Source organism: Schistocerca piceifrons, chromosome 4 (assembly GCF_021461385.2).
Source record: "Schistocerca piceifrons isolate TAMUIC-IGC-003096 chromosome 4, iqSchPice1.1, whole genome shotgun sequence".
Classification (NCBI taxonomy): domain Eukaryota; kingdom Metazoa; phylum Arthropoda; class Insecta; order Orthoptera; family Acrididae; genus Schistocerca; species Schistocerca piceifrons.
In genome coordinates, this window is record NC_060141.1 from 574,081,537 (window position 1) to 574,105,938 (window position 24,402).

General features: G+C 38.3%; 1 protein-coding gene across 4 annotated transcripts in view; it reads right to left on the reverse strand.

The window, feature by feature from the left end:
* Window positions 1–3,553: 3,553 nt before the first annotated feature.
* Window positions 3,554–24,402, reverse strand: part of LOC124795335 — a 105,317-nt gene continuing 84,468 nt past the window's right edge. For 2 of the 4 annotated variants that reach the window (XM_047259321.1, XM_047259319.1), the window contains 3 exons: window positions 17,820–17,894; window positions 7,475–7,553; window positions 3,554–7,216 (listed from right to left, as the gene is read on the reverse strand). In XM_047259321.1, the coding sequence (XP_047115277.1) occupies window positions 5,273–7,216; window positions 7,475–7,553; window positions 17,820–17,894 (2,098 nt within the window). In that variant the 3' untranslated portion in view covers window positions 3,554–5,272. Of the gene's footprint in view, window positions 7,217–7,474; window positions 7,557–17,819; window positions 17,895–24,402 lie in introns of all 4 variants that reach the window. The other 2 variants (XM_047259320.1, XM_047259318.1) reach the window with 1 other exon arrangement.

Sequence of the window (24,402 nt, forward strand, 5' to 3'; positions counted from 1 at the left end):
TAATTGATACTGACTTCTTCTTGTACACATTCTTTGTTAGCTGGAATGCCATTTCCATTTTTCTTGTTCTTGTTTTATTTCCTTCTTTATCTGAAGCATTGGGCTGGATGATCTCCCCTAAATATTTGAAATTAGAAACCTTCTTTATCTGGCCATACTTTGTAATCATATTGTTCGGTGCCTCTTTTACATTGGTTAGGTACTCTGTCTTTTCAAAGGAGATTTTCAGTCCTGCTTTTTCTGCTGTTTCATTCAGAATATTGATCTGTTTGACTGCTTCTTCCGAACTTCCTGCCAGAATCGCTAAGTCATCCGCAAAAGCGAGGCAATCTACTTCTAATCCATCCTTTATTCTTCCTAATCTGATTTTTTGTATTCCTTCTTCAGTGAAGAAGTAAGCAATAATATTTTTCCTTTTGTCATTTTATGGTGGGTGTCAGAGAGAGAAACTTACATGAAGTTTGGAATTGTGTGTAAAGTTTGTTGGAAGTCACTAAGTTCTCTCAGTCTGAAGTACTGGATGAATAAAGTCTGGTTATTTGCATGCCATCAGTTACGCTGAAAAATTCATTCATTCATGTGATCAGGCCCAGTGGACCGCACGCCACCACAGTAGAACTCTCCACCTGTCTCTGTCTTCTGCTATCTGTCTCCAGTTTTCCATGACTCCCAGATGCTACAAGTCTTCTCTCACTCCATTGATCCACCTCTTTCTAGGTCTTCCCACTGGTCTGCTGCCTGAGGGGATCCAGTCCATTGCAATTTTGGGCTACCTTGTTGCTTCCATTCTAACTACATGTCCAACTCATTGCAGTCTTTTGCTTCTCATCACTCCTATGATGTTAGGCTCCTTACAGCTCTTCTGTGTTATTGCATCTTCTCCTTTCTCCAGTAGTCTGATCTCAGACTAGTCCAAATATTTTCCTGAGGGCATTCCTTTCAAATGTAAGCAGTCGGTTGAGGTCTTGTTTTCGAGTGCTCCAGGTTTGAGAACTTTAATGTCTTATGCAACACTAGCTTTAGTTGTTGAGAGACACTTCTACATTTTAATATAGGGTCTAGAGAGTGATAGCAGCTGTTTCCCACCTGCAGTCGTGCTTTTATCTCTGCTTCAGTTGATGTTACTTCTGTGAAAATTGATCCAAGATATTTGAACTCTTTCACGTGTTTATACCTGGTGTGGCTCATCATTAAATCTTGAGAGTTTTGGATCTTTTTTCGTATGGTCATATACTCAGTCTTTTCAGAGCTAATTTGTAGACCAATCCTAACTGCCAATAACTCCCAAGTCTGGATACTTCTTTTCAGATCTATTTGTGTGCAAGCAAATATTTTTTTTAAATTGGGATAATCAACAGACAGATTTCACAAACTGAGTTATTTGAGGTTCATTCCCCCCCTCCCCTTTTTTAACCCCCTTCCTGCCCCTCCCCTTTTTAAACCCTCAGCCTCTCGTCATTTACGTCAACTTGGTTGAGTGATAATGTGCACTCAGGCACAGGATGATGTTGAACAAATTACGTTAATTTTATAATAAATACAACGAGAGGGGAAGTTACAAGGGACAGAGGTGGATTGCGTAATGTAATACTATCTGTAACACACAATAATTTTCTTTATACTTTCTTGAATTGTTTCGAAACAAGCCCAAGTGCATTACTAACTTGTTTCCTTTAAGTTGCATCATTTAAAGGGTATTTTTAAGGAATATTTCATTGGTGCTTGGAGGAATGTATACATATCAAAAACTAAAACACACAGTATTAGTGTGGGATGTCAACACTGTATATTCCAGTTTTAATAAGAATGAAAAAAATCAATTTTTGGTATTATAATGTAAATGGATAGATAAAAGATCTCCTCTACAAGTGGTGGCACGAAGACACAAACACAAAAGGTTTTACTTATGGAAGCTTTTGGGGCCAGTGGCTGCTGCTCCTCCTCCTGGCGGAAGGGTTGAAGGGGAAGGAAGAGACTGAAGGAAAAGGAACTGGAGAGGTTCAGGAAAAGGGGTACCGTTCAGAAAAGTCACCTAGTACACCAGATTAAGGAAGGTTCTTCCCTCCCCTCCCCCTGTCCAGTAAGTCTTTCCTGACCCAGAGTTCTGGGTGACTTTTCCAAACTCTACCTCTTTTCCTTAACCTTTCCAGTTCCTTTCCCTTCACCCTCTTCCTTCCCCTACAACCTTCCTGCTGGAAGAAGGCACCACTGGCTTCAAAAGCTTGCATGTATGTGTTCTCCTGCTGGCACTTTGTGAGTAGATGTTTTATCTATCCAGTTACATTATATTGTCAGTTTTCAATAAGGTATATAATTACACCTCTTTCAGATTTTTTTCCAGTGAAGTTTAAATGGAAAGTGTTGGCAATAACTGAAGATAAAATAAAAATCAAGTATAAAGTTCATAAATTTTTGCCCAAGTTTTTTAGTAGGATGTAGCGTGTCAAACTTTTACACTCTTTCCATCCAACTCTACTGTAACATGACTAAATTTTTGGATGTGGAAGGTTTTCAGAATCCTGATATTTCAGTCTTTGATAAAAATAAAAAGCTATGTAGCTTCAGGTATTCAATCTAAAAGGAGCCATAAAACTCAGGAATTTCTGCATATAAAGAACCATTGAAAACTTTTTGCACAACAAAAGTAGTTTACTTATCTTGCTGCGCATGATGATGTTCTGATAATTTTAGGATATCATAAGTTCATTGTATGGCACTGTAGAGTTGTTTGTATTCCCAAACCTGATAATTATGCCTGTTCACTGTAACGGGTATGTAAAATGTTGATCCATCAGCAAACATATCCCCAGTACAAGAGTAACAGTATTTAGATTTGATGCAATATTTCAAACTGGCAAGGCTAGAATTTTACTTTCAAGTTTCAGCTTCTTCTGTTTTCAAGTACGTAAGAAAAACAATTTTTGAATGGCCACCCCAGGGGCTATTACCAAGATATCTCTGGCCACAATTGCATTTGCTATTTTTTTACTGGCTGCTGCTTACACCAGTCAAAGTGTATTTGAACCCTATGAAATATTCACACTTTTTCTTCAGTTAATGCCAACTATGTATAAACTGAAAACTGAATTCTAGCAGTAGTCAGTAGGAAAACGAGGTATTCTACGGAAAATCTAAAAAAATGGCATTTTATTGTAGATATGCTGTATCTGTTACAGAAATTCATTTTTGTATTATGTAAACAGCAATGGTCCTTAATGTCTTTGTGCAGCAAGCATGTTTACATCAATTTGCAACTGATAACACACTAGCAATATCAGTGTTAATTCAATTCCCCATTCAACATTAGGGAGAAAAAACAAAGCTGTAATATTTGCAATGTCTTATCTGTATCTGTATGTGTGTGTTCAGATGTGGATTTGAACATTCCTTCCAATTAACAGTTCATTTTCTTAACTACTGTACCACATCACTTGGTCAGAATACATGGAAGAACTAGCTCAGTGAAAAAAAAAAAAGCAGGAAATAAGTCAACATAATGATAATAATAAAACTTTTATTGAAAGCACAGAACATCAAATATCTACCCATTGTTTGGCGGAAGATATGCCATTAACAGTACCTGACATTGTAATAACACCAATATTTATTAACACAGAATAACCACAGTATAATATCTTTAATACAAAATATGTACAAGAATTCTTATTAATATACTATGTTTTGGGATTTCTCATTTAAATTAAGTTTGAATCTGATGTCTGATTACACACACATCAAATGGGATGCAAATGTATCTCAACAAATTGAGGTCTATAGCAGGAAAATTGTATAAAAAAATCACTTGTGCAAAGAGGTGGAATCAAACAATTCAAATTTATATAAATATCAGACCTGGGAGTGGAGGTGTGTGTGGGGGGGGGGGGGGGGGCAGAGGAACAATAGCCACAGCAAGACACAGCCCATTACACTATTAAAACCTTGTCATGAGTTACAAAGTCATGTGTATGGGAAAGAGAGAGAATGGATGCTGAAATAAAATGACACTGAATACTAACTGTATTGGTTCCTGATATTTACATCATAATCTGTCCATCATTTTAAAGGAAGCAGTTAAAATTCCTTAGCAGTTACTCTAAAATATGGTGGAAACTTAAGCATTGTAGAAATTTCTGTGCTATTCTTTTTGTCATAACCTAAGATTATCAGTGTATATACTTCATAGTCCAAGTTATTACATGTACTTGCTTCTCAGTCTTATTTTACAGAAAAGATGATAAATTTATTTCCTGGACTCATTAAGAGCAGTTGTGTAATGAACTGCTCACAAAGTCAAAATATTAAGTATGTACACACATCGTACACCAGTAGTTATTGCAGTCAGAGATAAAAAATTATGAAAACCAATGGCACCTTGGTATCCATAAACAGTGCTATGAAGGATAATGAAACATGAGAAAGGTTGGGAACCATGTCAAAAGCTTTTGTGGAATGCACATAAAAATATGTAAATTGCATTGAAAGCTGGAAGAGAATAAGCCAGAGGGTGAAATGATATACCAAACTCCCACTGCGTCAAAAGTGTGGAAATAAAAAGATTACATAGCAATATTTAATTTATTGCATTTTAAATTCAGAATGCAAGAAAATGTGAAATGGTTATAGGAAATAGACTCCCACTTTACTGTGAATCTGAAAGATTAACTTATGATGTAAGAAAAGTAGTCAACAGTTCTTAAGAATTGTGATAGCTGGAAGGGGGAAGGTAACAGTAAAGAAGCAAATACTTAAAGTTGAAGTCCAAAACAATCAAATTGTGTGTATTTTTCTGAAGACACACATATTTAATACAATTGGAAAAGGTACAAAAGAGCAGAGAGAAGATGAGTAGCAAATCAAATAAAATATATGGGGTTACACATAACAACAAAACATAAAATTTACTGTATTTGCAAAATCTATAAAAATGCCTCAACTATATGGCAAGTAATCTTACAGTAACTTCTTCCACTATTTATAGACTGCAGTATTTGTTAGTTTTTGTTTTATATTGGTGACATTAAGAAAAGTTTATATTTTAATAAGAAAGCCTGGGCTGAATGCAAACAATGCCTAGTTAGTGTTGTCACTCGGGCAGTGCTGAAGAATATCGATTTGAAGTCTGAGTATACAGCAAGAAGTTGTCTTTTCTAATATCACAGTTTGTATTAAAGCTTGTTTTGAACTTTAATTTTTGTGAAGATAATTTCATAGTTGGATACTGCTGTAAATTAGGCAGTACTGGCTGATTATTTACAATAACTATGTCCTAGATCTACAAACAAGACTGTGTTAACCTTGGTGATCGCCTGGCTGGTGTAGAATGAAGAGGTGTCATGGCCTTTATAGGAGTTATTGGGTGCCGTCCTGCAGCACTTTCTGAATTCATGTATGGCTTCAGCATTTTACTTGGAGATCGCAACAACAATGAATCTTTGATATGGGGTACTGGTGTCTGATATTTAACTTCAATGTTGTTTCGTCCTGCCACTACGTTTCCCACATCCACTCTATTCCGGACTTTTAATGGAGAAGAGACGTCTTTTGATGAGTTGAGGTGTGATTGTTTTCTTAAGATATCTTGACACTTTTGCGAACGGAATTCTGCTATCTTATTTCTAAAAAACTGATCATCTGTGGCTGCAAGGTTTTCCTTTTCACCATTTGCTGTCTTTGAAGGGGTGGTTTTATTAAATCTTGAATGGCTGTGCTGTGATTTAGCAACTTTGCAACTGTGTGACTTTCTCACCAATCTATTTTTGGGTGAATTCACATGACTGCTTAAAATTGCACTTTTTGACAAAGGAGATTTTGACTGCTTATGTCTAGTTTTTCTGGAAGTCTCTTTTGGGCTTTTAGCGTGGCATTTCTTTTTATTTGAAGTGGTTGTACCGTGGGTAATGTTTTTAGTAGTTCTGTGAACAGTAATTATCTTAGAGTGCTGCTGACCATTAATCACGTCCACTCCTTTCAAACTGTTAATCCGTGTTCTGTTACTGATGGGAACTGGAGTGTCCAATACACCAGAAATAGCATCACCAATATAATTGTCAAAAAGTCTCATTCTTTCCAACACCATTCCAGCATTTTCATTTCTTATTCGGGCTACTGATGCCCTACCTGTAACTGGAGCTTCTCCATGAACAGTTGGTGTCTTGGGCAGGTGCGTTTCAGCTGAAAACCATTGGTCGCCATTTGAAACAGCAGCAAAATCTTCACTGCCTTCCAGCATAGGTTGGTGTGTAACAACACAATGGTTTTGTTCTGCAAACTGAGGGGTGCTGGAAACAGTCATCATTCCAACAGACGACTCAATTGACTTTCTTCTCTGTAAGAATAATTGCTGATCAGATAAAACTGGGCTCACAGTGCAAGATAAATTTCCAAAAGTATCATTTCCAGCAACACAATTTTTGGAGACAGATGAAGTCACATCTGTATCAATATTAGATTCCCGCCCATGATAAGATGATGATCTACGGCATGGACGTCGTAGACCCGTCAATACTGTATTTGGACGGCCCCGACGCAGTGCAGAGCCATTTGCGGTTGAAACAATAGCATCTGGAGAAGCCCACGAATTCCGCCGTAATTTTTGTGCTTCTATTTCTCTTGAACGCCTACGCAATGAGCCAATCTTACGAGCACTAGGTGATCTGATTGGTCTTGCTCCATCCAAACTTCTTCGTATACGCAGTTCACGGCTCAGTCGTCGAGCAAGTTGATCAGCAGAAACCATATCTTGACCAGGAGTCCCATCAAGACGAGCTTGCTCTTCCAGAGTACGCTCATAAGCAGACTGAACTGACAGTGTACCACACACTTGTTCATCTGAAGATGCATGATTCACATTGCCAAATTCTCTTGTAATTTGATTTTCAATTTCAGAAACTCTGTTCTTAATGGCTTCATATTCACTCTTGGGTATACGGACAAACTCAACAGAATCAGAGGCTGTGTTGTCATAGTCTTCAAGAGCAGCTCTTGAAAGTTTACCATCTACAATTGCCTTATTTAAATCACAGTCTGATAGATTTACAATGGCATGTGAGAAAACAAGATCTCCTGAAGAAGTGCTGAGATCTGGCATGTCTGTAGATTCTGAAGGAACAGAAACATCTAACGAGTCAAGTCGCCTTTTGCGGCGCCAAAGACCTGTGCTCCATCGTCTTTCCAGACTTGCTGTATGCTTTTGCAGCCAACTAGTTTCTTCTCTTACCTGCAACAATTATGGAAACTAGATAACATATATTCTCTAAAGTTGTGTGCAGTAGTGTATGACATTCTAAACTTCTTTATTAACCTTAGATTCTAGTACAAAAAATAAGATATCTGCACCGAACTGTTATTTTGCAGTCACAAAACAACTTCAAATATCGCTATTAAGAGACAGTATGTTAGCTTTGGAATAAGATACTTTCAGAAAATTAACAACAAACTGTCTCTTGATAAATCAATCAATCTAGGTTTTACTTGCCTGGCTGGATAAGGAGTGGGGTTTCTTTCGATTTGTTGATGCCATGCATATCTGATCTGGACAGGTTTCATTCCCACTTCTGCTGCAATTAAGATAAAATAAATTTCACATCACTGCGTTTGCTGTATAAATAGTTATGGGAAGATAATTAAAGCTTCTGATGTTACTGAAAAAATTAATTTGTATTACAACTGTAAATTAATAAGCACAAGCTTAGTTATTTAGAAAACATTCTCATCTCTTCAGTGTGGAACTGTAACACTGTTACTAGTCATAGTGTTACAGTCATTAAAGGGAAGTAGAAGCAAGCAACTGCTGAGATATTGTTCAAGTGCTACTCCTGGACACAGTAATGAATATGGTCAGTACATTAGAACCTGTATTATCTGATCCTCAATTAACTGACTCCTCAGATTATTTGTCCATGTGCCCAATCATCTGTCTGTGCTCCACACCTAACAGAATGTCGGCTTATCTGTTATCACAACAATCTTCCATCTAAGACATGATCTTCGTGCATGCTCAACTGACAGACAATTGTCCTGTCAGAACGTTTGCTTCATTATACTCTAATCTGCTGCTTTATTTGTGCATTTTTTAAGTTTATTATTATATTCTTTTAATTACACATTTGCAGATAGTTGTTGCAGTTGTGATTCAGAAAAGCAATGGATTCAGAAAAACTAAAATGGGTACAAATCAGAGTTGGAAACATGTTGTGTGCATAATCGAACAAAAACTAAAGCGTTCTGCAAACACTTACAGAGGTGAGTCAATTACTAGCTTAGCTTCTGAAATGGATGTCTGAGTGATGCCCATTAATGATTGGAAAAAAATCCAAGTTTTTTGTTAACTTTAAGTGGTGAAAATGCTTTAAAAACTAGAAAAGCATTGAAAAAACCAAAATCTGAGCTCCTGGATGACACTGTGTGTCTATGATTTCGTCAGAAAAGAGCTGGACTCCTCTTTCAGACGCTATCGTAAAGAAAAAGTTATTCAGTTACACCAAAAAGTGGGGGTAGGGGGGGGTGAAGAAGATGGATTCCCAGCAAGTGGAGGTTGTCTTCACTGATGGTAAATCTTCACAGCATTATGCAAGTTGCTATTTCAGGTGGAAAACTTTCTGTTGTTGATGATGATGATGAAGGTAGGGAGTTTGTTGAAAAAATTTTTAAAAAAATAGTCTAAGAAAATAAATTGGTTATTGATCAATTATACAACATTAACGAGAACCAAACAATGAAATGTCAAAAAATGCTTGCCTCAAAGAATGAGACATTCACAGACAAGAAACTAGTAGCAAAGGACAGGCTGACCAATTGCAACATGAGGCAATGCAAGAGGTGAAAGAAACCAAGAGCATCCATAAACATTCAAGAGTGCACTCAAATATTTCGAACAACAGCTAACTACTTTAGTTATGGTCATATTGTGGACAAAACACCTTTTACACTTCTTTAAATAGATTTTTATTGTCTAAAATTTTCTGTTTTACTTTCTCTCAATTAGAAATGTATTTTTTACTCAACTCTGATTAATTACATCATTTTGAACTCTGCAAATGATTTGTTTCGTTCTCCTCTGATTATCCGACCATTCTAGCATTTCAGGCACTGCCTGGTCCCAAAACTCACAGATAATCAAGGTTCTACTGTAGATAGCAAAAAAATGTAAGCTGGCTGATGAAAGCCTGAAGTCATAAATAATAACAATTTTCCACTAGGGTATTAAACATGAAATATCATATTGCTAGGCTATATTTACAAATACCAGAACGATAAGCAGTCACCACAGCTACATTGGTCAATGTTTCAACGGAGATCGCTGTATATTGTACTGGGACTTTGTTCACCTATATGGGTACAAGTTTTATTTTTTCTCTGTTTATTTTTATGCATTAATTCGCCTAAGTAATTTACGGCAAAGATTAAAATGCAGTATGTCCACCGCAATCAAGGCTGTGCAGATAGTGAGGAAAAAGCACTAAGAACATTAATTTTCTTGCGTTTGTAAAAACTCTTATGGGATGTTTCATAGATCCTGTAAAGTGTCTTATGGTCCATAATAGAGATAAGATGTGAATTTCTGTTTAGTTCACTAACGATGTGAATTATATCAATTATTATAGTAATAAATTAATTCTTAAAGAAATAAGCTAATGTCACTTACTAATTCTTTATTTCACCTGATCTATCTATATGTGTCCCCATACCTGCAATACTTCAGAGAAGCAAGAAATTTAAGCAAAGCAAGCTGCACGCCATAACATTGTCTTCAAAGAAGAAGATGAGGAAAATAATTTCATGCCTGGCTGGAAGAAAAATCATCTAATAATCTAACATTATACATTAGAGATTTTTTGTGTTATGAAAAATCATAAGCCTAACTGTCTGAAGTGTGCGTACCTGTGCGTAAATTAGTTGAGACACATGCTCCTGAGCGTGCTTCTTGTGCAGTGCCAACAAATTTCTATCGTATTTATTATTCTTAAAATTAATAATTAACCAATAGAACTGGTGACCTTTCCCTGGATGGTGCCAGATAGATTAAACAGGCGAAATAATTAAATGATATAAAACCTGTTGAGCAACTGTCTATTGTACTAATTGTTTCTTTATTTACTTCATTTCATGATGGACAAACACCACATGGTATGCATAAATGACGTATGGTTAACCAGGGGAATTTTACCAAAAATCTGTTAGAAGATTGTCTATAAGATAGGAAAGAACTCCAACTTATTGCTTGCATGACTGCATTTGGAAACACATCTATCAAAAGTAGTTTCAGTATCTTACCCCTATCCAGTCATAAATCTGAAACATTTTTTTAAAACAACAGATATTTGGGTTAACATTATTCTGATTTCTTTTCGAATTAGATAAAAAAATTGTAAATGGCAAAAATAAGCTGCAATTCTGGTGAAGGATAAATCATACATTGATTGGGAAAATTCTTGCAATCAATTTTAAGATTAAATTTAAATTTTGTTTCATATTTATAACTTTAAGAAAGACTTGCAAGATGGAACCAGTTGAAAAGATAGTGCTGTCTAATGAAAATAGCATAGACACACACAATGTTGCCACAATGGGTGTGTGACAAAAAATGTCTATCATATCGACGGCAGCTCGGAATACTACACAAATTCAGTTTATGCTGATGACAGTAATGTCTTACCTCATGATGCTACCATGCTCATGGTAGAAGAGAGTAATCCCCAAATCTTACTAAGAAGCATTTTCTTCCATGAAGCCAATGAAAAAAGCATTAGTGTGGAATAAGTAAATTTCAAGAGAATTTGTTTCAAATGTGACGGAACAAGACACAGTAGGTACACAAGATGGTTGTGTGCTATCAATGAATTCAATGCAGGACATGTATAAAGCCTTTACTGACCCCATGAAGAATTTATTTAATAATTTTCTAAACAACAAACCAACAAAAAATTTCATTATTTTAAAAATGACCTATCACAGATGTTCGATCATTTAAGTCAAAATCTACACACTGACTTTTCTAATGATTTAACATGCAAACTTGCTGATATGGGGAAGACATTGAAGGTGTAATTATTCACTGATTTGTTTCAGGAGATAAACAGCCTAGATCAAAAATGTCATTTATACAGGAGGCACAGCCGCAAGAGGCTCAGTCAGAAGCTTCAGAAATTTATAAACTATGACAGTTACTGTTAATGGGTTGCAATCTTTATGTAAAGATTTAACGGAAGAAGTAGAGGAGCTGTCAGTAAAATTGAATAATTTAGATTTAGGCACTAAGTTCATAAAGAAAGCACAAGGAAACATCATAAAGGAGGTAAAGACTTTAAACAACAGAGCCAAAGCAGGAATGTTAGATAAGGGTACAGACCTCACACAGAAGGTCGTACAAGAGCTTAAGACCTATGTTGAGGCAATTTAAGAGGTACTAAAGGAAAGAGAAAATGAACTGATTGCTAAGATTGAGCTGGGCTTAAAGGCAGCAGAAGAGAAGTTGCAGGGCAGTCTAATTAATGTTGTGGGTGTCACTAGAGAGACGCCAATAGCAAGCAATCGGGAAGGAAAGGTAGTGGTAATACTTATCAACCATTTGCTATCAGCTCTTCAGATGGAGAAGAAAGGAATTATGAAATGCAACAGGCACTGCTAACATCAATACCAGTTGTGCAAACATATCCAGAATGTAATCATGTACATCCAAACAATGCTGTGGCGGCAACAGACAATACTGCATGCTTGCTTCCTTTATTAATAGACGTTGGTCTCCTCCATCACAGGCAATTCCCAGTTTTTTCATCTGAGAGTAAGAAAATGAACCTCATAGTGTTTATCAGAACTTTTCACAATGTGTTACCCTGCAACTGGGCAGAAGCACAGAAGATCCAATTCATTTTAGGGTACACACAGGGCAATGTTTTTATTGTGGGCAACAGATATGGCTGAGGGATGCCATACCTATGAGTAACTTAAATGGACTGACTTTAACAAATATTGGTCCACAGCAGTCTAAGAAAGGCTATGTCAAGCAATTTTCAACCCAAGACCATTCAGTAGTAAACATGACGGACTGAGGAAGTATTTCGAAAAATATTTAAACAAAACCAGTTATTGGACAAACCCAGTTTCCCACATGGACATATTGAAAACACTGAGAAGTGACGTGCCCACCCGTATAAGGAAAAAACTGACCACATACCTGAAAATGATAGAGTATTTCTTATCTGCAATCAACTTGGTTGACCTAATATATGAAGAGGGGCCGTCACAAGCACAGAACATTAATACACAGTCCGTGTCTCCATGAAATAGTCAACTGCAGAATGTCAACGGTGGCAATAACCAACATGGTTGGCACCCATATTTCCCATGCAACAACAACAACAACAATAATAATAATAATAATAAAAGAAATAATTATGATGGGGGAAGCCAAAAGTACAAACAAGTTTTCAAAGTAATTGCAATAGACCGGCTTATATCAAACAGAAGAGCTGTGGCCAGATAGTTCACAAACCACCTCCCACATGTGATAATAACCAATACAGTAATTTGCAGGAACCGAATGCAAATAGACCATCCAGCAGACCTCCACCTGGCAGTTACAATCAACGTAGTAACAATTATATATGGTGGGGGTCAAACAATTTAATTCCAGGGCAATAAAGAACACAAACTGGCGGGGTCAAACCCACAACAAGCAGGTAGTTAAAGTTACAATGAAGAGGCTAACCCTCCAACCAATCAGGAAAACTAACAAGTCACAATAAGGAGACCTATAAAAGGGGTGGGGGCATGGAATTTGTTCCAAACTACTTTCTCAGATATGAACAAGGGGGGGTAGATATGAAAGAAGAACTGTATCTTGTGTATACGTGGACAAGGAAAAAACTTCCTGGATTTCCTGGTTAAAAACACACTTTTTCCGTGTTAAGTGACAGCATACTTTTCCTCAGAACTGTAAAACTTATCAATTTATCGAGATTGCTACGCGCTTTTGTTAGCCAGTCGTAGCTCACATCACACGATCTCGCCAGCCGATAGCATTATCACTATTAAGTAACGTGGACACACAAATAGGAAAAGTTAATGGTTTAAATTAATATACATAGTGTTGCTACAAGAAAAGCAAAGCTTTCACATACAATATTGGTATCAGGTGATTAATAAGCTGCAAGAGAAGCTAAACTTTCACGTATAACATTGATCTTCTTTGCACGTGTTACACTTTAAGATACATCACACAAATGTGCCAGTAAAATTTTTAATAACAACATAAATGTCTGATCTTCTGGGCTCGAAATTATTCTAAATGGTCATCCTCGAAAAGTTGATTTTTAAATGAGAGTCAAACACTCTGCGAATAAAGAAATTCATCGCACATAGTTCATCTTGGGTAAAAGAAAATTTACTTTGAAAGTAACGCTTTTCAATCAATCATTTGCGATATTTTCCCGTGACCTGTTAGAAAGAGGTTCGTTTCAGCAGTCGCCAGAGAGCGCCAGATAACAGGTGTGTCAGCGCTTGAGCAGCTACAATGATGCAAGAAGCCCCTATGTTCGTACGTGTAAAACATTAAAAGATCTTACGTTATGTCATAAAAGAAACAAGACATCAGAGGATATTCCAAGAGCATCAGAATTTCGTGAACCATAATAATGTGCATAATTCAGTTTAAAGTGCACATTCGTACATCCAGATTGGGTTGTAAATTTTCTTGGAGTACCATTACTGTATTATTTCATTTTTGGTTCTTTATTATGGCATAATGCCATATATGCAAGAAGACGAAAACATGCTCTTTTGAAATGCAGAGGACAGTTGAAACTGGCCAATAGTGTGGAAATAAACATTTCGTAACAAACAAATTGACTGCCACAGCAGAAAAGGTGAATAAAAACCACATTTCTTTAGCAAACTGACAATAATAACTTCATTGTTCTGCAAGGCGATTAACGCTTGACTGAAATTGCCGCCCGGGGCAGATACCCGGTTTGCTCCCAGCGAAAATGGCAGCTTGCGCGCGACAGTAAAATTTTTCCGAGTAGCATCTCGCTACTGCTTATACAGCTAACAGCCACACTTTTGTAGCCAGAAGTGGGAGAAGGTACTACACATACGCAACTCAACTGCGCATGCGCACGGGCCCGCATGCAACTGCGCACACAAATCCATTGTAAACAGTTGTGACGTTACGCTCACTGGAGGCAATTTGTTGTTATGAAGCATTGCATAGTATTCCTAAAGCCTTTGACACATTTTGCTGCTGGCAGATGCTTGTGTGAGGACTGTGTTTTGTTGTTGTACATGGCACATTTCCTTTGCAACTTAAGTTTTATTTTAGTTTTTTTCTCTCGTTCATGTTTTATTGCTGCAGTATTATTCTGCAGTAGAGGGATACAGCAATGTTGTTTGTTTGAATATTATTTCTTACCAGTCAAAATAACAAAGATTTAACTGAAAAGCGAAACAAAAAAATCACGGAATTCTAAAAAATTCCTGGGTTTTTCCCGGTTTTCTCCCAGATGAAAAAATTCCCGGGTTTTTCCCGGATCTCCCGGTTGTCCCAGGTCATATACACCCTGGTATCGGGAAGATGTAACAATTTAGACAAGGCAAATAAGGAGTCAGTGCAAGCTGTCACTAATGCCCAGACATGTGATTTAGATGTACCTCTGGTACTTAATATGGGTTCACTGACAAGTGTAATAACACAAGGTCTATTTAACGAGCTGCAAATTCTGGTGCAGAATTGTCATATTCTGACCGCAGTTGGGAGCAAGTCGAAAGGAGTTAAACTTCAGGGGTTAATACCCATTACCATCAGCAATTGTTCTCTGAAGTGCATTTTTCTGGTAGTGGAAAAACTTGTAATAAACTGTCTTACTGGAAGGATACCTTCAGACAATACAAAGTACAGATTGACATATGGCAAGAAAAACGTTTCTTTACCACCAACAAACAGAGGTCATCAGTAAATTTAATTAAAACCAACACAACAGAAAATACACTCAAAGCGAGTATTGTTAGAGTAGAATTCTCATATCCAAACGTACTGATTCTCGATAAACAAGGAGCTGTCTGAAGAAGACGTGACCCCAGAGCCTGTCCAAACCAAGGTAAGTGAATCCGCTTGTTTGTCAGATGATCAGAAGAAGGAGTTACAAGGAGCAATACTTTGGTATGCACATGTATTTAGGAGGTGCAAGAGGTAATAAAGGGTTACGTGTATAAAATGGACGTTTACCCACACAAATCATTCTGCTTTTCTTCATACCCAATTCCATGGGCAAAAGGAGAATCTGTGAGGGAAAAAATTGGAAGGATGATAAATTAGGAGGCCATACAACCCTCCTATTCCCCAGTTGTAGCTCTATTTTAGCTATCGCCAAGCCCGATGGTAGCATGAGGCTTCTGTTTGAGGCCCAAAAGTATAAACAAAATCATTGTTCCTGTCAGGACATGCCTTGACTACACTAAACAGTTACTGAAGTTTCACAATGTTAAATACCTTACTATAATCAGTTTAAAACTGTCATATTGACAAATAGCATTTCATGAAGGGTCTTTGTGAGTGGGGGTAGGAGCTGTGAATTCTGCGTTTTGCCGTCTGGCTTGAACGTGAGCGCGGGTGCAGTCACCACAACTACATCAGTTAACGTTTCAACAGAAATCAGTGTAGATACTGCTATAATCTCCTGACAAGTCCTCCAATATATGTGGCTTACGTCAATAGAATATATTTCACAGTTCTCCACAGCTAAAAGTCCATGGGGGTATATCTGGATATGGTTGGTGGGCAGGAGAGGTGGCGGGAGCAGGGGGGGGGGGGGGGGGGTTACTCAATGCACACTCTTTGTCCATTCCAGTGCCCCTGCATCCTGGAAAACTCGTGCAACCACATGGTAGTGTGGTGACACCCCGTCCTGTTGGTAGATGACATCATCAGCTCCATAAAATGCATGTATACTTCATAAAATTAACTCATGTAACATTTCCAGGTACACTTCTCTAGGGACAGTATCAAAGAGAAAGGGTCCTAAGGCCCTAGATGGTATTCAGAACCATACATGAACCTCTGGTAAACTGACCATCTTATCCATGTGAACAAGTGATTTTTCAGAGCCCAGTAGGTGCAATTTTGCTGATTCAGTGTTTTATTAGTTTTAAATTGGCCCTCATTAGACCACACCAACTATTCATCTCCAGTCAACATTTGCTAATATTTAAAAATGAATATGAACGGTCACAACTGCAATGAACTTTATCTCTTTATAAGTTTATTGCGGTTGTGACTATTCATACTCATTTTTAAGTATTAAATACACTGCTGTGCTCCAGAGAAAGATGTTCTCAAAAATTATATGCTGATATTATTTGCAAAATTTTATTCGATAATTAGCATCATCACTTAACTGCATGCAGTAATTGTAGGATGTAAACTTTTGGCTTAACAACTTTTAGAATTCATCATACACTTATTGTGTTAATCATCACCTCATGTGCACAAGCATAACAGACTTCTGTGGAGAAGCATCAAACTTGTCAGACACGAGAGTCAATGAAGAAGGACTTTTTGCTGTACCATGGTCTTCCAAAACTTTTCGTGAATATCACAAATCATTCCATGCATCTCAAACATATCAGGAATGAGTTTAATTGTTAGACAGGTTGGGAGTTTTGTTTCAAACTCCTATTTGATAAACCACTTCAAAATGGATTTTCACTGCTTGAATGTCAATTGTGATTCAGCCATTTTGTTTTCTCACCAACATGATACCTGTTGAGTGAGAGGCCATACTACAATATAATCTGAATTTAAATTTCTTGCCAATATCAATATCCAGATACAGTGGGACAGCGGATGTATAGATATTTGACAGACTCTGTATATAAATGAATTAGCAGACAATACTAAATAGTAACTTCATATTTCTTTGCATATGATACAGTTATCTATAATGAAGAACTATGTGAAAAATGGTGCACAAGTATCTACTCAGATCTAGATAAGATTCCAAACAGTGCAAACATTGATAACTTGCTTTAAGTGTAGACACACACAACACAGTGCATTTCAAAAAATGGAGGAAAGTAGTATCTTATGACTACAAAATGAATGAGTTTCAACTGGAACCAACCAATTCATAGAAATATTGGAGTAACAATTTGAGGGGATATGAAATGGAATGACCACATAGGCTAAACTGAAGGTAAAACAGGTGGTAGATTTCAGTTCATTGGTATGATACTGGGAAAATGCTGTCAGTCAAAGGAGATTGCTTACAAAACACTTACGAATCTCATCCTAGAAATTTTCTCACATGTATGAAACCTGTACCAAATGTGACGGACAGGGGATATTGGATGTATACAAAGAAGGGCAGCATGAATGGTCACTGGCTTGTTTAGCTCAAGAAAATGCTGAAAAATCTTAAGCAGCAGATACATGAAGATAGGCACCAATTATCACATTAAAGCTTACCTACAAAGTGAAGAACCTTTTATATTAATTACAGCCTGCACAGAGCCATTAAAGCAGTCATTCTTCCATGCTGCATATGTGATTGTAACATGTGGTACAATGCTAAGTACCTTCTGCCATGCAATTCACAGTAGTTTGCCGAGTATGTAAGCAGATATAGAATTATATTTGCATATAATTACAGACATGAGAAGATAAATGTATACCTTATTTCTTACTTTTAGGTATTGAATAGTTTTAAGAATATGCACAGAAAATGGAAACCAAAAGGAGAAAACTTCAAAAGAAGAAAAGAAAGATTTGCAAGTAGAAATATTTAAAGAGTTTAAAAAGTATACATTCAACACAAAAATAAACATACTTATCTTGAATCTTCTGTGGAAATAATTTACGGTTTCTTGGCTTATTTACTGGGCTTCTTGACTTTGTAGTTGGACTATAACAAAAATATTTCTTAAATAACAATATTTAAACAATCGATGCATGGAGTACAGAAACACACAACAGAAAACAGCATTCAGGCTAACTTTCGAGCAGACAACCAAAACACACACTCCTGCAGTCACGGCATTACACACAAGCCCAATTTTGAAGACAGCACATTTGACAGTAGGGTTCTGTAAAAATCTATGAAGTTTTAGACACACAACAGTGTACAAATAAGCTGTGTTGTTACACTGTCAGTACCTTTTCCTTCCCCGGGAAATTAAATTTTTACCTGTACAATTACATGGTTGTTTCATTGTTCTATAGCTATCTTAAAGTTGGATTCTTTATACGGTTTGGTCCCCACAGCCTTTCTCGTTCACAGTTTACATTTTGTTAATAAAACTGCAATAGAATCAAGAGAAGAACGAATTTTAAGAATCTGTGTCACCAAAATTTGATTTTATGATCTTAGCACGTTTTAACTCTAAACAGTGTGTTTCTAAGAATTTAAGTAAAGTTTTGTGTTCATTAAAGATAAGCAGCACTGCCACAGCCAAGGAATGGTTAACTAAGATTGGCATCCAAGGAAAGACATTTCACCCACAAATGTTTCCCCGAATACTTACTATTAGTAGAAATGTGAAAGTAACTGTCTGGTATGTTTTCACAACCAAATTGCTGAACCAATTTCAATGAAATTTGGTATGGAGGTAGCTTGAGCCCTGAGAAGAAACATAGGCTACTTTAAAAAGCAACAAACAATGGCCCTAAGAGGGTGAAGCAAGGGATCTACCATCTTTACTTCAGTAAACATAAACCACATAAATTATTAAATTGGTTGCATAGTGTATAGTTACTTCAATGGCAAGCTGCAAAGATGTACACTCCTGTCCAAGCCCCTCTGCATGCACTGCTTGGCAGTGATGCTGCCTGTACGCCAAATTGTGCGTTGGGGCAGGGCACACATCACAAGCTATGCTACCCCAAACACACACACACATGCGGGCAGCTGAGGTTATTGCATTTACTCATCCTCACTCATCATAACAAAACTACTGATATGCGAGCACAGCCAGTACTTGATATTTTAATCTGCTGGGAGGGGCAACGTAATTCCTTTAAGCACTCTTTTTTTGATAAATAAATTTTTAACTTCGTCTTAAGAAATTTAATGTTGTTAATATTGCAGATAAGTTCAATCACATATCATAGAAAAATTCCAGTTAGAAAACACAATATCAAATGTATACAAAATTTTCTGGTAAATAAATACATACACAATGAAAATTCGCCTAAGAGGGAAAGTGTGGGTTTTATGAGCAGTTGTGACCTCATACAATATCTAAGGGAAATTCTGATCATAAAGTTTTTTGACTAACAAGAAAAGGCCAGCATGCCTTTTGGATATTGTATCACACTTAAATAACATTAAAGTTAAGCAAAAGCGTAATCTTTTGCGGCTTTTGTCATGCAGTGGTATAGACTGGAGCAGTGAATCTTTGAATCTGTACTGTTGCAACTCAAATGCTGTCTTCAGTATGTAGATGGTGCTTTCATCATGTGGCCAAACAGTAAAGAGGAACTGTATAATTTTCACTATTTTTTAACCGATAGCATGCCAACATACAGTTTATGATGGGGACAGGAAAGCAAGGTATGCTACCCTTCCTTGAAGTGAAGTGACAGAATCTGGACCAATACACATTAGCCAAGAAGTATACCAGATCAGTGATGCACGTCAAAAAGTGAAGACTGCAGAAATTATTTCTAGTAGTAAAGGGTACAACAATCAGTTGCAAATGATGTTTATTGCATATCTATATTTCAGTCACTGTGTGGTCATATTCAGTGCTAAAAAAATGCAAAGAACCAGTAACAATAAAGTAACATGCATGCCTTACTGAATGTATTGTTGCATAACCTTTAAATGTAAGTGAGTCATAAAACAAATACTAGTACATGTGAAATAAAACATGAAAACCACTTGTAAATGCACGTAGTCCCAACTGGACAATTCATGTCAGAGGTTGAATTAACACTGAGGCCACTGTTTATAATTACACCACAGCTGGCTTCAGTGTATATCATACCAATCTACAGTGTCCTCCTTACATGTACGATGCATTGAAAATATGTATTAAATTTAATTTACAATATGTATGTTTTATCATTTTATTTTATATATTTTTTAAAAATATGTACATAAAACAATAGGGTAGTTTTAACTAAAACCAGCGATTAACGTTTTACAGTTATACATGGTGGTAATTGGCAAATACCTAAGCTAATAATTTTTTTGATTAAAACCTTGCTATATACTAAGTACAGTTAAAAGAATTGGAACAGGCGGGAGTGGTCCTATAAGCTGTCGTGCCATCATTAGTATGTTGAAAGGCCAGAGATCTTTATGCTTTAAAATGTTCTCTGTTATGAGTTTAGTACACAGAGCCACTATAATTTACACAGTTCAGTGTTAAAATTAATTAACTATCATCTACATCATGTAATATCATGGGAAATAGAATGGTTCAAATTGCTCTGAGCACTATGGGACTTAACATCTTAGGTCATCAGTCCCCTAGAACTTAGAACTACTTAAACCTAACTAACCTAAGGACATCACACACATCCATGCCCGAGACAGGATTCGAGCCTGCGACCGTAGCAGTCCTGCGGTTCCAGACTGCAGCGCCTAGAACCGCATGGCCACTGGGGCCGGCTCATGGGAAATACAATTTCATTTTTCTCCAGAAACTTCGTACTCATATGCTTCCTAGCAGGAGTGTAACCATTATTGTCAGATCAGTGTGTGTGTATTGGGACTGGTGCATAATAGCTGAATCCCAATGGTTTTTAAATAGTTCCCAAAACCGAGCTGAAGACAGTTATATAACTAAGGTCAATAATTACATGCATAATTATGTCAATGGCATGGGTAACAAAATGGTGAACAAAAGGCAGAAAGAAAATAGTTTGAATATAGGTGACAATATCAGTGATAAGAACATTTGTTTAACATACTATGGTAAAATTAGTGACAAAGTGGCCTTCCATTTTTAGAAAACAAAGTAAATGTGGCATTTTCTATTACGGGTAACTTGGGTAGAATTTTAAAAAATAGTAATAAAAAAATCTTTTCCATAAGTCAGGTCACTATAGAATTGAATGTCTTGACTGCAATGCTTGCTATGTGGGACAAATTGGTAGATGGCTGGAAGCCAGGTTCAGTGAACATGTCGCATTAAATTGTCAAAATGCAACAGAAAAATTAACTTCACTGTGCACCTCCTTGAAAGTGGGCACATTGTACCAGTTTTGTCCTCACACACGAGGATGCTCCATCCATGCGAGAAGGGAAGATGCATGGCCTGTTGGAGGAGTTTGGAATCTTCCGCCATCATGCTTCATCTCGTGTGGCATTGTTTAATGAGCAGGTGGCCACAAAAAACACCCGGTTTTGGGAACTGTTTAGAAATCATTGGGATCCGGCTACTATGCACTGATCCCAACAGCCACACTGATCTGACAATAATGACTTAGCTATGATTACACTACTGTTAGAATGCATATACGGGTAAGTACAAAGTTTCTGGAGATAAAGGCAATTTATTTTTCACTTTATTATATGGCGTACTGGATAGTTTATTAGTATTAATACCAAATTGTGTAAATTATAATTGATTCATAAATGAAACTCTATGGCAACTTATAGTAACATTCCTGTCGGTTCAAATTCTACTTAATAATAATAACAATAATAATAATAATGGTTTTAATAAAAAATATTAATATGAAATTTGAACAATATGTTTTGTATTTTTAAAACTATGTTCAACTGTAAAATGATCAGCCGTAACTGATGCCACCAGTTCACACAGTTACTACCATGTATAGCTGTAAAACATTAGTCACTGATTTATTTGTTTTATGTGCATAAGTTTTTACAGAGTATAAAAAATAAATAAAATGATGATATTCAATCAGAGCTGCCGGGGATAACGGTCAAAGGCTTTGGGTGAAACCTTTCCATTGTGCCTGTCTGCAACTTAGCAGATCATCTGTGATACTGCAAAATATATTCATTTCCATCCGCATTTACATTTTCTTGGATGCAATAAGGGGACCATAATCTAACCACAAAGAACACCCCCACACCATAACACCACCTCCCCTGTACTTTGCTGTTGGCACTAGGCATGATGGCAAGCAATGTTCTCCAGGCATTCACCAAAGTCAAATCCTTCAATCAGATTGCCACCAGGTATAGCATGTTTCAAATCACTCTTTCCAGTCATCCTTTGTCCAGAGGTGTTGCTCATTACATCTCCTCAAAAGTTCCTTAGTACTGACTACAGAAATGAGGAGCTGCTTGACCATTATTACTGCTCCCTTTGCACAGTCACTGGACTAACTGAACTGCTGATAGAAACATGGAAATCAAAGGTGAGTCCTTCCACTGGTTTCATGTGATCTTTTACTACCAACCTGTGTAAAGCTAAACATGAGTGCATGAGATGTGCCTAGTCTTGGTTTACCTGTGGTCATTCCTTTCCACTTCACCATCACATTAACAACTGACTTGGGCACCGATCGAAGGGTTGAAATGTCCCTGATGGATTTAGTACTCAGGTGACATCCAATGACAAGTCCACAATCAAAGTCACTGAGCTCCCCTGGGTGACTATTTCTACTGTTATTGCTTCTTTGCCAACAACACGATACTCCCTGCCCCTTTTATACTTGCAGGTTCACCTCTTCTGACATCTAGCAGTCAGTTACACATTACATGGAGCTGTCTGCATACTTCTGATCAGATCGGGAATGCAACTATCCTGGCAGTAAATACCGCACATTAGTCTTCGCAACAACATGATGAAGTCAGATACTCAGGAAAGTTTTATTGAAAAAATAAAAATTCTCTAGAACACTTGGCCTCTTCCCAATTTTGGTTCTTATTTGTCCCCATTTCTTCTACTTACCTGTATGCTTCATTTGTTGTTTGTTTGCTCTTACAGATCTAGACACTGCTGAATATTTCTCTGAATCACTCACAATGCATTTTAAAAACCTGCTCATATAGTATTACCGTTAGGAACAAAGCTTGAGAGTAGGAATTGCACCAGACACAGATTAAGTCCATGAGTTGGATTAATAATTATTGGTCTGGTACATTAATTAATCAGAATGTGAATTTTAGTTAGTTCCCCCTCCATATTAAGGTGACGTTAAGAATTGATTCCTGTCTCAGAAAGAGATGCCAGACCCATGGCTAGTGAGACCCTGCAATGAAAGTGAACATGTCATGTAGGTGGATAATATCTGCTCCTCCCTCAGAGAGGAGAGGGTTATTGCTTGGGGGAGGTTAAAAAGGAAGAGAAAGTCACTTAGGCCCCAGGATGAGACTATCCATCTGTAGTTAGGGCTGATGTGGACGAAGATCACTACTATAGTCCACACTACAGGTGCATCCCTCTCAATCTGGGGTCTGAGTGACCTGCCTTTCTATTTTAACCTCTCCCAAGCAATCTCCCCCCACCACCAAACTTCTCCAAGGAAGCAACTAATGGTTCCGAAAGCTAGGATAGTGTCATGTACCTTTACTTTTCTTATTTTATTTTGGCATCTGAGCAGGATCATTATCACTCAGGAGGGAGGGGGAGAGGGGGGAGGGAGGGGGAGAGGGGGGAGGGATGGAGAGGGAGTGATGGGGAGGGGGACGGAGAGAGGGGGGAGGGGGAGGGAGATAGGGGGAGGGGGACGGAGAGAGGGGGAGGGAGATAGGGGGAGGGGGAGGGAGAAGGGGGGAGGGGGAGGGAGAGAGGGGGGAGGGAGATAGGGGGAGGGGGAGGGAGAGAGGGGGGAGGGGGAGGGAGAGAGGGGGAGAGAGGGGGAGGGGGAGGGAGAGAGGGGGAGGGAGAGAGGGGGAGGGGGAGGGAGAGAAGGGGGAGGGGGAGGGAGAGAAGGGGGAGGGAGAGAGGGGGAGGGAGAGAAGGGGGAGGGAGAGAGGGGGAGGGGGAGGGGGAGGGAGAGAAGGGGGAGGGGGAGGGAGAGAAGGGGGAGGGAGAGAAGGGGGAGGGAGAGAGGGGGAGGGAGAGAGGGGGAGGGAGAGAGGGGGAGGCAGAGGGAGAGAGGGGGAGGCAGAGGGAGAGAGGGGGAGGCAGAGGGAGAGAGGGGGAGGCAGAGGGAGAGGGGGGGAGGCAGAGGGAGAGAGGGGGAGGCAGAGGGACAGAGGGGGAGGCAGAGGGAGAGAGGGGGGAGGCAGAGGGACAGAGGGGGAGAGGGGGGAGGCAGAGGGAGAGAGGGGGGAGGCAGAGGGAGAGAGGGGGGAGGCAGAGGGAGAGAGGGGGAGGCAGAGGGAGAGAGGGGGAGGCAGAAGGAGAGAGGGGGAGGCAGAGGGAGAGAGGGGGAGGCAGAGGGAGAGAGGGGGAGGCAGAGGGAGAGAGGGGGAGGCAGAGGGAGAGAGGGGGAGGCAGAGGGAGAGAGGGGGAGGCAGAGGGAGAGAGGGGGAGGCAGAG